This window comes from Nilaparvata lugens, chromosome X, assembly GCF_014356525.2.
Source record: "Nilaparvata lugens isolate BPH chromosome X, ASM1435652v1, whole genome shotgun sequence".
Taxonomy (NCBI): Eukaryota; Metazoa; Arthropoda; class Insecta; order Hemiptera; family Delphacidae; genus Nilaparvata; species Nilaparvata lugens.
Genome location: NC_052518.1, coordinates 38,003,967 through 38,022,260, shown reverse-complemented (window position 1 = coordinate 38,022,260; position 18,294 = coordinate 38,003,967). Strand labels below are relative to the sequence as shown.

General features: G+C 35.6%; 1 protein-coding gene across 1 annotated transcript in view; it reads left to right on the top strand.

Moving 5' to 3' along the window:
• The first annotated feature begins 8,754 nt into the window (after positions 1-8,754).
• Positions 8,755-18,294, top strand: part of LOC120355001 (dynein heavy chain 12, axonemal-like) — a 92,137-nt gene continuing 82,597 nt past the window's right edge. The window contains exons 1-2 of the mRNA XM_039443224.1: positions 8,755-8,863; positions 9,972-10,137. Of these exons, the coding sequence (XP_039299158.1) occupies positions 8,799-8,863; positions 9,972-10,137 (231 nt within the window). The 5' untranslated portion in view covers positions 8,755-8,798. The remainder of the gene's footprint in view (positions 8,864-9,971; positions 10,138-18,294) is intronic.

Below are 18,294 nucleotides of genomic sequence, written 5' to 3'. Positions count from 1 at the left end.
TTGAAATGATTAGAATGCAAAGGAAATATTATTTGAACTGCTTAGAAATTATTGTTTAAACTAATCGATCATGCAACAATGTTAGCAATATTTCCTTGAACTGATTAGAAATGGTATTATGAGATACTATTGTTTAAAGTAATCGATCATGCATAAATGTTACCAATATTATTTGAAGTGATTAGAATGTAAAGGAAATATTATTTGAACTGATTAGAAATTATTGTTTAAAGTAATCGATCATGCATAAATGTTACCAATATTATTTGAACTGCTCAGAAGTTATTGTTTAAAGTAATCGATCATGCAACAATGTTATTTCAATAACTGATATTACTCACTTTATGCAGAGAATGTCAATTCGATGATGTCGAGTTGAGATTATGACAATAATCTGATGTAGAGATCAATAATCTATTGATCAAGTTCTCTAGTATGATGATAATCTGAAACAAATAAGACACTAATCAAATATTTTTCAACAGAAATGAGCTGGAATGGACGAGAGCTCATCCATGGTACCGCTGATGAAGGAGGTGCGATGAAGGGAGGAGGAGGAGGAGGAGGAGGAGGACAAGATGGAGTTCGTATCAATTGTAAATGCACCAACGCCCAAACCATGGATCCCGCTGAGGGAGTTAAAGGAGCGCACTCCCTACCCCATAGTTGGTGCAAGGGAACAGACAAATATTCACGGACGACGAGTAATTTTAAAAATTACCAATGTAGGAAGCAAATCTACGAGTGAGGTGTATTTACTGCAAAGATTTGCTTCCTGCATTAGCTCAGAGAAGATACACCAATTTAATCTCAAGTGTAAAATTTTTTTGATGCTGGTAACACATAGGTCGCCAAATTGGTCTGATATAAAAATTGTTAAGCAATAACAATTTTTATATCTGTATACAATTCGTCGACCTATGTGTTACGAATTGTATAGATGTATGTGTGAATAGATAGATAAAATGTAATATTGTTTCTATAAAAATTGTTTTTAATTCTTACCTGTTGTTGTTGTTGTTGATAAGTTCGTGATGAATAGTAGAAACACGCAGAAGAAGAAATGGTTCACCTGCTCTGTTGTGAATGATATTTAAATAAGGTGACTGAGTCTTTTATAGTTTGTTGTGAGCATGCTCAGTAGTCTTTACCGCTACACACACACACACACACACACACAGCCGTACAACCAAGAGGCAGTGGCTTCTCGCTCGCTCCCTCCTACATCTGTTTTGGCACGTGTTCCTGCAGATGTGGGTGGGCGCACAATGCCAGCATCATTTCCCCCCTTTTCAAATCGCATCCACCTTTCAGATTATTTGCTATTTGAAATAATATTCTTATCATTCAAGCAATGTTATAAGTACATAGCGTATGAATTCATTTCCAACTCGATTGAAAATTAAACCAATTCAATTCAATTCAAGTTGGTGTATTGATTAATCAACCTTAGTTAATGTTCAACGCTTGAGTTGAAAGGTAATGAAAAATGGTATGTAGGAGAAAAAAGCAGAGTTCGAGGAAACGGGGTAAAGGAATCTTGAGTTCAGCGGCAAGAGTTTTTAAAGGTGTGTCAGGTTTGGCAGGTAATGTGACATCAACTATTTTAAATAAGGTAATTCATGAACTGGGAGAGGAATATCATATTCCGGGATACGAGTATTGTGGCCCAGGAACAAAGGTTAATGAAAGGTTAAAGAGAGGTGATCAAGGTATAAATTCATTAGATAGAGCTTGCAAGATACATGATATAGCGTATACTCAAAATAGCGATAATAAAACTCGAGCGGTAGCTGACAGAGCTCTAGCAAACGCTGCATGGGACATTTTCAAAAATCCTCAAACACCCCTTGCTGAGAAAGCACTTAGCTATCTTGTTACAAACGTCATGAAAGCTAAAGCGGCATTTGGTGGGTCTTTGAGAAAGAAGAAGAAGAAGAAGAATGAGAGGAGAAGTTATAGTAACGATATTAGACGCAAAGCTATAGCTCAGTTGAAAAAGCATATTGCAGGAAAAGGGTATTTTTTGAAGCCTTTTCCTAGTATTAGTGGAGGGAGAGTTCCACCCTCACCCCCATCATCATATGGAGTGAGTTTATTCCCTCAAGTTAAGAAACGTAGAACAACAAAGAAGAGTAGGAAGAAGACAAAGAAGAAGAAAAAGGCATGAATATTGAAGGAGAATTGAGTAATTATGATTTGATTGATTGATCGAAATTATTACAGATTCAGCTAAGAGGAATATATATGCTAGATGCATTACCCAAAAAAATTCTAAAAAACGAGAATGCCATTGTGAATTTAGCAAGGGAAAGCGAGGATGGCACACATTGGGTAGCATATAAGAAAGTTGGCTCTAATGTTTGGTATTTTGATCCAATTGGAAATTTACAACCGCCATACGAATTGGACAAATATTGGAAAAAAGAAAATGGAGTAAATATATTTTATAATGTAGAGCATATGCAACCATTAAATAGCGATTTTTGTGGTCATCTTACATTATTGTTTCTTGCATATCAGTTGTAATTAAGTGTTTGTGCTGAACACACAAGATGGTTGTTATTACATTAAGATCTAACACGAGTAACCTCTATGAACATTTACAAGAAATTATTGAATTGGATAAAAATCGTGAATGGGAAATTAGATTGATTAATTTTTCTAGTTACAATAGTATTGCAAACATTAACAAAGGAACAAATTCCAGCTTCAAATATGGCGATAGATTAATTAAGTTGGATACTGGTGCATATGAAGTTGAGGATATTATAAAATCTTTAAAGAATAAATTGAATATTGATGGGAAGAAGAATAAACTTATTATACATGCAAACACAAATACTATGAAGATTGAAATTCATTCTGATTAACCCATTGATTTAACACGTTCTGATTCGATTGCTAAGATACTTGGTTTTGATAATGTTGTTTTGCAGGAAAATAAATGGCATTATTCCAAACATTTGGTTAACATAACAAGCGTTGACAGTATTGTAGTTGAGTGTAATTTAGCATGTGGCAGTTACTCTGACGGAAAACAAAAACATATAATCTACGAATTTTTACCAAAGGTTCCTAGCAGGTATTCAATAAACGAAGTACCATCACCGATTATTTATGTACCTTTGAATACGCGTCGAATTCAAACTATTAATGTAAAGGTAATGGACCAGAACGGATCGTTTATTGATTTCCGTGGAGATACAATTACAATTAGGTTGCACATACGTGAAAAGTGATGGGTTATCTTATTTTCAACCCACGTTCAAATATGTGCATGCACAATCAAGTCATTAGAGAAAGGAACGCGATAGCGTCAACACCTAAAAACAAACGTGCTTTGTCGGCTAAAAGCGCGAGAATATTAGAAAAGTTGGGTTTTATAGTTGATTGGCAAAATGTCAGGAGGTCCCGCAGCAATTAGTGAAATTCTGGATGTGGAGACAGACCTTCAGTTTTATAATGATATTACTAAATTCCAATTTCACACTCATACAGTTTATTCGGGTCAGGAAATAAAAAACTCTGACGAGGCACATATTGGCATAAATTCTTTAGATGTCTATTCTTTACCTTGTAAATCATTCATATTGATTGAGGGAACAGTTAACTGTACAAAACCGGGAACAGACCCAGCCGATGCACCAGTTGCGGCAGACTATAAATTAAGCAGTAACGTAATCGGCAACCTTTTTGACGAAATACGATATGAATTAGCAGGTCAGCAAATTTCTAAATGAAGATTGATTGGATTAACATCCACAATTGAAGCTATTCTAGTGAAGAATACTCTGGATAAAAACACATATCACTTGGCTGGTTTTGACAGAGCAGGATATGAGCTAACGGATAATAAATTCACTTTCTGTGTACCGCTGAAATTAATCCTCCTGTTTTTTGAAGATTTTCAAAGAATAATTTCAAATTTGAAACAGGAACTCGTCTTATTGAGGTCACCGACAGATCTAAATTGTGTTGAGTCTACAAGTGGAACAAGCGTTAGTGTGAAAATTACAAAACTACAATGGAGAATGCCCTACATAACTTTAGAAGATCATGTAAGACTGAAATTTTTGAGACTGCTCGATGCTGACACTCCACTGAAATTAGGTTTCCGGCATTGGGAAATTTGTGAATTACCAAATTTGCAAAATTCACTTAACCATTCTTGGGCAGTTCGTACCACATCAAGTTTTGATAGTCCAAAATACGTTATAATTGCATTTCAAACTGATCGTAAGAATAAAATTAAAAAATCAATATCTAATTTCGATAGCTGTGGTATTTACAATGTTAAAGTATATTTGAACAGCGATTATTATCCATATGAAAATCTGCTGGGTAAGAAGGAGGTATTATACCGCATGTTCCTGGATTCCGTGCCCTCGTATTATAATCATTCAATCAATAGCAAACTCGGAACAGAAATTGACTTTAAAACGTTTTGTGAATCAACACCGCTGATTGTTGTAGATTGTTCACACCAACCAAGTCATTTGAAATCATCGACAGATGTTCGTATTGAAATGGAATTTAATAGTGCAGTACCTGCAAATACTTCCGCGTATTGCATTTTAATTAGCGATCGTGTGATGGAGTACACACCTCTCACGAGCATGGTGAAAGAAGTTCAGTAATTTTATTGATAGAGCGCACAGCCTATATAAGGTGTGCATTCTGCTCAATTTAGTTCATTATCAGTTTCACCTTTGAACAGACAACATGTCCCATTCTTTGTGTTCTGATATTTTGGACAAGCCACAAACTCGCTCTATTGGTATTCAGTGCGATCTTGATAGTTTCTATTATGAACCAAGCTGCGGTACACCGATCCAGAAGCCGCTGCAGGTGGAGGAGGAGAAACAAGAAGAGGAGGGGAGGGAGAAAGACGAAGGATTCAACGAGTCCGCCGCCGAAGATAAAGAAGTGGACAAGCAGGTGCCTACGAAAATTGCTACGGTTGATCTCCACTGGTTTAAACAAGATTGTAATCAAATTATTGTGAAAGAACTTGCCATAATTGATCAGTTTGATAATTATATTGTGTTCCATTTCAAATCACCATTTGCAAAGACAGAATTGAGTGCAAAATTGTATAACGATGTAACATGGTTAGAACGTCACTATCATAAAATAAAATGGGAAGATGGAGATTTAGAATACAGTGACTCATTAATACGTGATTACCTTGCAGGTTATGAGAAAATTTTCACAAAAGGAACTGAGAAAGCAAAGTTTTTAAGAAGATTGCATAGCAACGTTCAATGTATACCAGAGGATTTTCCAAAACCTGATTTCAGCTTTTTCACTAGTTCATGGTGTTATGCTGTGTGTAACATTCATAAAAATAGACCACATTCTCGCTGTGCTTTATTCTCTGCGCAACATTATAATTCTTTGTTGTTTAAAAATATGTATCAAACAAATAATTTCTTGTGCGAAAACAATCGAATGCAAAGTATGAAAATGGCTCCGATGTACACGAATTCACAGAAAAGAAACTTTGCTCGTTATGGATTCTTCTACAATGGAAAGGATTTACAGTGTGTTTATTGCTTACATGCATTGAGACTGCATAAAGCACGTACATGTTGTCTCTCGTCAATTAATGAAGAAAGACCACTTAATTACTCTATAATAGTTCCTGCCTACACTTAGTTTTGTTCATTCGCTCAACAAGATGGATCCGAGAAAGTGGTTGGCTGCTGACAACGAATTGGAAGTGAGGTTAAAAAACTGTATTGATTGGTACGATGAGTGTGAGAGTGCAATTAGGAAATCAACTCCTGAAAATTATAGTTTGGCGAAACAATTGAAAGACATTTTTCTAAGCACGGTTAATTTAAATGACATAAGAGACTATCTATGTTATTATCGTCCTCATAATTTGTGTATAGATAAGCTAATTAAAATTGAAGATGAAATTATGAATAGTTGTGCTGCTGATATATGTAAATAAACGTTTTCTGCCTTCAAATGATTTTTCATTCCAATATCCCATTCACGATTTTTAGTTTAGTTGCTGCTTAGAGCTAGACCTGACAACACGTGTGGGGTGATCTATTTTATACAGACACGAGCCTCTATAACACGTGCATTTCATCAATTTAGAAAGAGAGATATATCTTTCTCTATTCCCCTCATCTGACACATGTCAAACATCTGGGACATGCAGTGTTATGGTTTTTCAAAATTCAAAAAATTAACTCGTCTCTTGATGTCAATTTCATTTAACGAATTTGATTCAATTGCGAAGAATATTAAATTTTCAACAGGATGTCAAGATATTGATTTACCGTTAACAAAAACAGAAAATGTACACTTTTCGATTTTATCTGAGATTTTCGAACTGCTCAATATTCTAGACAGCGGTCATCTACATTATGATTGTACAAATGATTCAGCATTATCTGTTGTTAAAAATTCCGATGAACTTTGGAAATGCTTGTACGATATTGCAGATAAAAAATGTAAAAGAACTTAGATCATTGTAGAGATTCACTAGTATAGCATTAGATGTGAGAGAGAGAGAGAGAATTTCTCAATTCAATTAGATGTAGAGAGAGTCATTGACCTCACTCTGGATTCACTAGTATAGCATTAGATGTAGAAATATGGATTCACTTTAATTTGACAGTGGAGAATTTTTCCCCCTCAAAGAGATTTTTTTCCCTCATCTAGCATTCACTTCAATTTGTCAGTATAGCATTAGAAATATGGATTCACTTTAATCTGTCACCAAGGGAATTTTTCCCTCTCAAAGAGATTTTTTCCCTCATCTAGCATTCACTTTAATTTGTCAGTATAGCATTAGATGTAGAAATATGGATTCACTTTAATCTGTCAGTATAGATGTAGAAATATGGATTCACTTTAATTTGACAGTAGAGAATTTGAGAATGGATTCACTTTAATTTGTCAGTAGAGAATTTTTCCCTCTCAAAGAGATTTTTTCCCTCATCTAGCATTCACTTTAATTTGTCAGTATAGCATTAGATGTAGAAATATGGATTCACTTTAATCTGTCAGTATAGAGAGGGAATTTTTCCTCCTAAAAGGGAAATTTTTTTTCCCTCACCTGGGCAAGGGGAAGGGGAGAGAGAGAGAGAGATATCTCTTTTCAACCCCCTCACCTCCACTGGGCAAGGGGAAGGGGAGAGAGAGAGAGAGAAAGATATATCTCTCTCTTTTCAACCCCCTCACCACCACTGTGGCAAGGGGAAGGGAAAATCTACTTTTAGAACACCCCCCACCCTACAGGTGGTGGGGAGGGGAGGCAGGATGGTCGAGGGACGAGAGGGAGGAGGGGGTTTTGGAGCAAAAAAGTCAGTCCAAAGTATCAGTTTATATCTACTGAAATTTCCTGTGCCTGATTCAGAAGTTTTTTTAAACGGCAGACTTTACTATAATGGCTTATTTTCTCACAGTTTTGGCAAGTAGCTACCTTGGTAAGACAATCGTTACACAAATGCTTATCTAGACCCCCACAAAAATTACACTTCCACAAGTGGATTATTGAATTTACTACTGAATCTGAATTTTTATTTTCATAGTTCTCATTACATTTTTCGACAGACTGTAATGTACGAGATATTTTAATGGTTTCTTCTAGTGTTAGTGTCTTATGTTCAGGAAGTCTAAGTCTTGTTCGAGAAGATTGAATTCCTGAAATGAATGCATCTCTAACGAAATTATCTCGGTTTTTTGCGGCAGTAACGTTTTCGAAATTACAATCGATTTTGATTTTTCAGTTCAAGTAAATAATATTTGTCAATCGTTTCTCCATGATGTTTGTTTTCTTGTTGTAACAAGGTATCTGGCATGTATTTCATTCTTTTATTCGACAAAGAGGTTGGATAATGTATCATCTGACTCTTCATATGTATTAGAGTCGGATATTATTTCATAGAGTGTTGAATTGATAAAATTATATGATAACTTCAGTAGTTTCACACTGCTGCATTTGTTTTCTTCTAGATAGTTTTTGAAAGTCAGTATCCAGTGTTTCCATTTTCTGTCACTGTCTGCTTCTCTTGGTTCCAGTTCTAATCGTTGCGGTTTCAAGGTGATTTCGAGCGATTTATCTCTACTATCACTAAAGTTGATCACTATAGTTGTTATTTTTTTATTCTGTATTGCCATTTTAAGTTCTAGTTGATTAGATCGTGAGAGAAATAGAGAACCTTTCAGAAATGTAGGCTCAAACCAACTGGAACTTTCCAAATAAATGGTTGAAAAGGAGGAATCAACAAACTAAATACATACATGTTGCATCATCACACCCTTAAAATGAAATTTCTCAAAATCTGGGATGGTTTCTCAGAGTTTTAAAAACTCTGATTTCTCGAAAAATATGGCGTGGCAAGCTCCCCTAAACCTGGTTGAAATCTACATTGAGCCCCCAGAAAATGGAAAATTTTCAAGTTTGACAATTTTTCCTATGTTTCTAGCCACTTGATGCTAATGACATGGACAACTAATGCACACCATCAACCCAGTTGGCTGTGCTTTTTTCAAGTTTTAGAGAAATTTGAAAAAAATTTCAATTTTTCAAATATTTTACCTGGTAAGCCTTCCTATTGCCCCGTAGAAATCTACCTGTAAATCACGATGCATACAGCAAGATGTTTCGATTCGTATGCTGTTGAATTGCATTGCCAAGTTGGAATAAATAGCAGAGCACAAATCAATAAAATCATATAAACGCATTTGTTATTTGTTTTCAGAGTGTAATTCATCCTTTTGCAAAACTTATATACACTTGCAACAAGTGGTTCAAGACAAGGAAAAACTGGATGAACGGCGAGTTCGAAGCGCTTGTTGTTGAAAATGTCGAAAACACCGTACAAATATTCTACATGTAAGAATTCTGATTCCATTTATTTTCGAGTAGCGAGATTAGGTATTCTATTCAGTATAAGTATAATTCGCTACTGGAAATTTCTCTTCATACAACTGCAATGCTCATTAATATGATAGAATTGATTGTTTTCATATAAATTTATGAATTTGCAACTTCCGATGTTTGCTTGATGCTACCTTATTCGTTGGAATAAAATTTGTTTCTATTCTATACCGTTCAATAATACAGTGTTATGCTTATAATATTGAAAGGGAATAAAATATTATTATATTCTTATGTGCATGATTTATCATCAATTATTATTCTTTCAAGAATACTGAGGAATTGAGATTTATCAGTGAGACTCTAGTGATCATGAAGTTGAATTTCCTGTGCCGATTCTATTCGATAGAAATTGGTTTTTCAATTCAACTCATTAAGATTTTGCCAACTTGCATCTGGGAGGACGGACAGATTTTATGCAAAGTTGAAGTATTTTCTTGGTACTTTATTTCCGTTAGGGATGGAGATATTGAGGAATACTCATTGCATTGTTCAATTTGCATTTACTTTTCTCATGTTGATAAATTGCAAAGTTCACGGATTTGTGTCCCATCTCCAAGTGAACGGTCGTTTAGTTGGCGGTGGGAGAACATAATTTCTGCGTGGAAAGGGCAGTGCCAATCAAGCCAGGAATGCTCCCTTATTATACATCTGTGGTTGTGAAATGTGTAAAACACAGGCTACCTTCATAGACAGTTAGAATACCAGATCAATAAGCAAAATCTTATTGACAGTTTTTTCAAGTTCAGTAAAAACATTTTGTTGAAATTGTACCTATTATCATTGTTGTACAAATTTTATATGAGATAAGTTTATCGAATAAATTATGAGTAATATAGAAAGCAATTTTGTTGTTTATCGAGTCCCACGACTCCTCTAATATTTAAAGATTCTCTCCTCCTTATGGAGGTTACAACATTAGGAACTTGTAAAATTGAGCATCAATTCATCCTGATCCAATAAGGATCAGTTGCTGACACTTAAAAGTCTCCAATCGGTCTTACAATGAACCTAATTCTTCCAAATAATGACGCATCCTATTCATCAGATATTTCAATTCCAGGGAAATTTTTGAAGCGGAGAAAACATTCAAGCTGAAGTGTAAGCAGCATGCAGTTGACAATTATCCACGGCGGTATCGAGGAGTTGTCGATGATCCCGATTTTAATAATTGGCCTGCTCCACTCAAATTGTGCCATGAGACTCTCCACAGCATTAAAGAATTCAAGGTAATCACTTACTAATCAACCTGTTACCGTGAAAGTTATATTCTAAGTCAATATCACATCTAGCCAATATTTTTCTTTGTTCCATACTATAGCTATCCAGTCCAAAGACTAATAAGCTCAATTTTCTATCCCAACATACTACTTGAAGACAAATGAAAAAGTGAATTTCTCATTGGAAACTACAAGACTGCACTATAGAAACTAGATTCCACTATATTATCGCTCTGATCTTCCACTGGACACTACTTGAACAAGCATTACACTGGTTTAAACGGTTTTCTGCTCTTGAGCTTGCGCACCAACTCTCCATTGTCTAGCAGCTGGATCGCCTCAATGCTGTCGTGTTGGTGTAGTCGCCCCTCGTGCCTCTCTGAATGCCTCTGGATCTTGGTGGACACCAGGTCAACGTGCAGGTCTCTATGAAGATCACTGCTTCTGACATACCAAGGTGCATCCTCTATGTTCCTCAGCACCTTCTTTGAAATCGTTGTATGACATTGACTCTGTCTTTGCTACACCCTCAAAGCTGTAGACCATACGTCTATACTGGCTATAATACTTGTTTATGAAGGAGTACTTTGTTTCGGATTAGAAGAATGCAGTTTCTTCCAATAAGCCAATAAAGATTCTGATATTTGGTTCATACAATATGATTTCATATAGTACAACTTGGTTGTTGATTATTGGTATTGGCAGATCCTTTTTATTGGTGAAATTGATGTGAATCGCCTTTGTTTCATTTAGTTCATCCACTATTTTCTAGTTCAATCCTGGAATTTGTTGATGGATCACTGTAGTTTTTTGTTGCGATATGAGTATCAATCTCTGCTGATACTATGGCTGTATTGTCTGCAAATGTTGCTGTAGTATTCTCACCAAGGCTGGGAATATCGATACTAGAGACTACGTGAAGAATTGGTCCTAGAAAACTTCAATGAGGAGCTCCGGCTTCTATTTTCTTCAAAACAGAATAAGATTTTCCATACCTGACCCAGAAGTCTCTACCCAAGTGTTAGAAGGGCGTAAGTCAGGGCGTAAGTCAGTTAGTAAGGGCTGATTTTACAGGAGAGCCCAAAAAGTATTAGATGATTTTTTCGTCGGCCGATAGTTCCCAAAAAGATTTGTGCTTTTTGAATGTGAGTCTTCAGACCGTCAACCGTGATAGAAAAATCCTGCCAGAAAATAGAACCTGACATATTTTCAGAGGAGAGAGATAGTAATAAAGTATATGGTTCTGCATACAAACGTTCACACTGGTAGATTCTAGTCACCGGAACTCATTCATCACACCTTTCGAAGGGTCACTAGTCTTTGTTTGCCTGCTTATTGTTTCCCTATATCAAAAAACTCCAATCATTGATTTCGAGATATTTAATTTTTTCGAAATATTATAATAATGTACTCGACTAACTGAGTCCATAGAAGTTTAATTTCTGTTTCTATGACCAAAAATAATCTTGAAAACACAAATTTGAAATATTGTCAACCACTTTTTGACAATTAAAACCACAAAAGTGATTGACAATTCCAAATTTGTGTTTTCATTATGGAAACGTACCACAACATCACTCACAACACTACTGTAAGATCAAAAAAATATTTTTTTGTAAAGTCTACAAGACTTGTAAACTTTACAAAAAAAATTACTTACTTAGTATGGTTTCCATGATACAAATTCATACACATTTTTAAATATACAATATTTCAAAATGATTTCCATTGAATTAATACTAGCTCATTATTTCATTTTTGAATTGGAAAAATGATAAATGCTCTCTAGGATGAACATTATTGCTTCCAAAACATAATCGAATTCCAATTAACAATACTGCAGAAATAATCATTTTGAAAATAGCTGTACCATAAAAATATTATTACTTCAGAAGTCATTATTATTCAAGCTTTCATAATTATTCTCAACTTAACAACTAGAATTATTGGTGTTTTAGGGAAGTATTTGTTAATTTTAATACTTCGCACTACGGTAGAACAGGATAGCTTTAGTAAAAAACTGAAGAAGAACCAACATTGAGAAGATCAAATCGCGAGTGTATACCCAAGAAACAATGCCCATGCTGCAGTGTGGTCCATTCCAGTTACAAGAAGAAAATTCCATCAAATTTTCAAGAAGCCATAAATGGACCAGATGCTGTAAAGTGGAAAACCCTGCAGATGCAAGATACGTGCTGGGAGATCGTAAGAAGGCAAATTCAATGTTGAGACAGTTCAGATATCACTCTTGATATGGTACTTCAACATGATACATGGTTTGAAACATACACTGATCTGAGAAATAAGCAGAAAAATGCTATAAAGAAATGGAATGATGATAAACGAGCCAAGCATGTCTCATCATGTAAGTAGTTACAGGAACGAGTCTTCAACATGCTCTATGATAATAGCTCTTGCTTCTTGATTCATTCTTGTTCTTCGTTTTATTTCACTCTGGGGAAAAGCTGTTTCATCTTCAATCTCACGTTCTACGTCGTTCTTATCAATATGTACATATGGGCCAAAACCTTCTATTGCATCCCAAACACCTTTTCTCAATAGGTGAGCTTCTAGCCTAACTACCCATATTTCATAATTAGAGTCTTCTCTTCTGCCATTGTAATTGTGGATTGCACACTTCTTCTTGCTTTCACACAATTTACAAATTGAGTATCCTTGAACGGGTACGCGCCACCTTAGTCCTCCGACACACCCAGAACCTGACAGGAGTGGACAGCGACTATCTCATCCATCGACACCGCACGCCAGCGACAGAAAAAGACTGTTTTGAAAGAGTCTCGAATTGGCGTGTGCGTTAAGCCTTGTACACACGTCCGTACAGATTCGCGCGAACAATCGTATGTACACATGCCTCGGCATTCACTACACGTCCTTGTGGACGCGTTCCACGTATGCCTCGGCATTCAAAAAGCTATCTGATTTGCAGACGACACGAAGAATGATAGATGTTAATTTTCCACATCATGACAACAATGGCGTCATTCCATCATCATTGAAGGCAATTATTACAAAATGCAGCTGTATCATTTATTTCAATGACTTGTATAATAAATTCGAAAATAAAACTTAACAAACGATGTTGGTGGGTTGAACGATTGTAGGTTGAAGTAAGGAAATAAATTGCTACATGACATAAGATATGAGATTGTTAATTCAAACTTTATTAGGATGTCAAAACATTATTTTGTTAATATACTGAATCTAATTCAACTAGTTATCCAAACAAATGATACCATCATGAAGGAAGCAATAACTTTACAAAAACAATTGGCCCTTACTTTGAGATTATTGGCATTAGCCGATTCATTTGTTTGTTTCCAATATCTATCCTGAATCTCAAAAAAAAAAATTGTCTACAATAATTCCAGAAGTTTTGATGACCTAATCGAAGCACTTAACTCTGTCCTACAAAATTGACAGTCTTCTATAACAAAATTAGTCATAAATTGAATCAAATACTGAATTGCTGCCCATTTTAAACTAACTCTGCTCATACACATGACAAAACAAGATTATCTTCAAGATTTACCTTTAAGGAATACTAGTTCAAAGTTTGAATAAATCTCTCTATAGATAGCCTAGCTATCTAAAACATATAACATCACATTGAAGATTACAATTTTAATTACCAACTTCAATTTATGATATAAAACAAACACAAGATGATTTGATAGCCACAGTAAGATAATAATTATGTGAGCTATACTTTTTTGTAGGAGCCCTGTAGAGAAGCTATTTTCACTTAAATTATGCAGTTCTAAATTTGTTAATCATGATACAAATTATATACCCCATGCATGTTTCTATTTAAATATTTGACAATCCACATATCCTACAAAATTACAAAAATCCTACAATTTACAATTAGTTATTGGATCACAATTCGATTTGTCATTCATTAACCTAATTCATTGGGATTAGGTTATGACGCCTTCAATGTTTACGTTTTGCCTCACCCGTATGGCAAAATCGCGTCCACACGTACATTCAATGCTCGCCCGAGGCGCCTTTGAGCACGCCAAAATACCGACAGGGTTCCGGTTCGCCCACATGCCTCAGCGAACAGTGTCCAGACGTGCGAATGCAAGCCCATACACGTATGCTCAGCCGAGGCAAACGTACGTGTGTACACCGTTTTAGGCGTCAAAACCGGACACTTTTACATTCGTACAGAAACGACAAAGTCAGGCACATTGAATCTCTGACACTTCCGAAACAAGACGGTCAAGTTATACTTCTTGGACGGACTGTACTACGCAGAGCTATCTTGTTTTCAAACAATGGTTATTGTTTTGATGAATCTCCACGTGTGGGCTATTCTTAACAAGACCATTGACAATTTATTTCTAAAACCTTTCACTCTCTTCTATCCCTCTTCGTAGTAATATCAGGCGATGACTTATCTTGTAACTGTATATCTTGTTATATATAATTCCTATTTTGTGCAGTTGTCTCTCTTTTCTGCAGTTATTTGGAGCTTAAATAATAGAACTATTAGTAAATTCCTTGAAACAAAACAAAAATAGTCCAATTGTCAATATTAGTGAGTACAATGAAACCTCTCGATAACTCTATTGATAAATATGTTCCTTATATCTATCAAAATAACTTTTCTGGTAGCAAAATTAATAGAGGACCAGGTAGGCTGAGTCCTGAATACAACTTGTCCTACCAAAACAATAGGTAATGCGAATAATTGCAAAATCAAATAGTGAATAATTGTTATTTTTATTGTTGAATTAATTGTGATGTAAGTTTCAAAATACATAAGTTGAATGTGATGCCAATTATAAAGACTTTTAAATTGTGAAAAATTAAATTCAAAAAATAAATGATTTTGTATTCAAAATTTTGAATATTATTCAATGTCCTGAAATGACAAACTCTTTGATTGCCTTTGTAGGTACAGCTCATAAGTAAGATAAATCTATATAAGGAAATGAACAATAGCAGTATGAATGATAATGAATGAATGAAAATAGACAGATGAATGAATAAGAATGGATGATATTACAAATTTATGATGAATATACAATTACTCAACCTGAATATCTTGAGGATGTCGAAAGCTGTCAAAGATTGTAGGCATTTGTAAGAAATGCTCCGGCAATGGAAATCATCATCACCATACCGGCCAGAGAGTGGGAGGGTATATGTAACCCCAAAGTGGAATGCTAAATTGCACAGTCGACCAAGTGAGTGGGAGGGTATATGGAACCCCAAAGTGGATGCAATTTCGACTGTCAATAGAGACTGCAGACCTTTATCGGTAGATTCGATCGTAGGTAGAATTGTAGAACAGATTCGGTAGCAGATTGATTCGAGAGATGTAGAGAGAGATTGATTGAGTTTCTCAAAATCCAAACTGTGGACAGAGGAAAAGAAAATACCCTATGGTAAGAAAATATGTTGACTGTAGCAACAGCGCTCTGAACTACACAGAGTTCAGAGTACAAAGAGTTTGAAAACAAGAATATGAAATAAAGATTTGTAGAAACATCAAGCAATCTTGATGATCTTGGAATTTTGCAGAAATGCAATAGAATCAAAATTCTAAATTGACATCTTTTAAAAGAGATTGAAATAGATGAACAATGAAAAATTGGAAAAAGCTTTAAACTAAATTCTAAAAATTGAGTTCAGAAAAGCGTGTTCAAATTGAAAGTGAGGTTACACCTACCAGAAGTTTGAGATTCAAACACAATCCGTGAAGACATACAAGTTGTTTGATTGAATTAGGCCAATATTTATCGCAAATATGCCAATGAAACATGAAAGTACTGAATATTCAGCTGGAATAAATTCAGATTCGAAAATTGAAACAAGAGCTGGCCAATTCCCACATTCCGGAATCGAGTTGAAAACAAAGAAGCAGCACACAAGCGCTACACAAACCGAGTGGAGCAAAACCTACCTACAACGGTTTAAGCAAGTGAGAAATGCAAGAATAAAGATACAAAACACAAATATTATTCAAAAGCAAGTGAAAAAGGACAAATTTGAAATTAATCAAATAATACTAGACAACAAATTGAAATTATTACAAAGATACAAATATTGAAAACAATGCAGACTAAATCTGCCAAACGTTGGCTATACTGGCAACACGCTAAGTTCAAAGATCAAGGATGATGCAAATTGAGTTTTAACATAGACTGGGCCCCGTTTTGCAATTAGAAGAATTGTAAAACAAAGAAGAAAGAAAAAATTTATGTTGAAGAGATTTGCATCATTCGCTATCCTCTAATGGCAAAGGTGCAACACTAGCAATAGAACGTTTGAAAACACCAGAGTCAGTTATAACCTGGATGACTCTAACCTTGTCATCTGAGCCAGGGAAAACCTCTGTAATACGTCCAAGCTTCCAGAGTGTTGGTGGTGTCCCAGGATCCTTCAATAGCACAAGAGTGCCAACTTGAAGATTGGGTGATGAAGAAGACCATTTATGTCTTTTCTGAAGGGTAACTAAATATTCTTCAGACCATTGTTGCCAAAATTCCTATGTGACTTCAGCAAGTCTATTCCAACGTGCAAGAAAATTCACATGTTTGAATTTCTGCTTATGAGAAGGCAAAGCATTGAGTGGGCACGCAATGAGAAAATGCCCAGGTGACAAAAATTGAAGATCAAGAGGGTCCTCAGACAATGGAACAATAGGTGAAGAATTCAAAATAGCTCCAACTTGTGCAGAAAGAGTACACATTTCTTCAAAATTCCAATTATGTTTGAAAGCAATAATTTTATATATACTCTTGAAATTTCTTATTCCTCTCTCCCACAGACCACCATGATGAGGAGCTCTTGGGGGAATGAAATTCCATTGAATGTGCAAAGATGCAGCTGAATTTTGAAGTATTTGTTGATTGCTAGGCAAGTTGAGGAAGTCACCTAACTCTTTGAGATCATTATTTGCACCCACAAAAGTGGTAGCATTGTCTGAATATATATTCCTTGGAATACCTCGTCTTGAGATGAAACGGGTGAGAGCAGCCAGAAAGACTAAAGTGGACAGCTCTGATACTACTTCTATATGTACAGCACGAGTACAAATGGAAAATGCAAAATAGGCTTTACCAAATGTCCGTGACTTTGGACCACCAATACGGAGACTAAAAGGTCCAGCATAGTCTAGACCAACATTCATGAATGGAAAATCAATATTTACATGCACAGAGGGCAATTGACCCATCAATTGTGCAGCTTGAGTATGAGTGAAACGAAAACACTTGATACACTTTTGCAGAACATTCTTAACAGTACGCCTTGTTGATGGTATCCAGAACCGTTGTCTGATTGCAGCCATGGTTGCTTGCACACCAGCATGACACAATTTGTTATGGTGATGAAAAATCAGTGCCTTGGTGAATTTGTGATTGGCAGGAAGCAATATCTGATGCTTGAAATTAAAATCAATATTAGCATTAGCTAAACGTCCTCCCACTCTTATGAGGCCATCAGAGTGAATGAACAAAGACAAAGAATGAAACTTACTGGAGGCATTCAACTCATCATTTGCACGTAAAATTTCCAACTCCTTGTGGAATGCTTCAGCTTGAATGGCCTTTAATAGATGAATTTCAGCATCTTCAATTTCATCAACTGAAAGGGCGTCAGTACAGCGATCAGCAACTTTCTGACAAATGTTATGTAAAAAACGCAGAACATAAGCAGTGACACGAATAGTTTTAAAACTATTGGAAACACGTTCAGAAATAATGGATAAAAGTGAAACAACTGCAGTATTTACAAGAACTGTATTGGGAGCTAGAATAGCTACATGAGAAGAGAATGACCTCCAACTATCAGTTGGATCAGCCAACCATGGGGGACCATGCCACCAGAGTTTGTTGTTTGCTAATTCACTAGGAATCATGCCACGAGAAATTAAATCAGCTGGATTGTGAGATGATTTCACATAGTTCCAGACATACTGTGAGGTTGATTCTTGGATTTCACCTACTCTCAATGAAACAAAAATCGACTTTCTGTCAGGAGGAGACTGCAACCACTTGCAGACAATTTGAGAATCTGACCAGAGAAAAACACCTGAAATAGTCAAATCAAGAGAATTCAAAGCACTTACAACTTTGTTAATGAGTCGTGATAATACTAAGGCACCACAAAGTTCCAAATTTGGAATGGAGA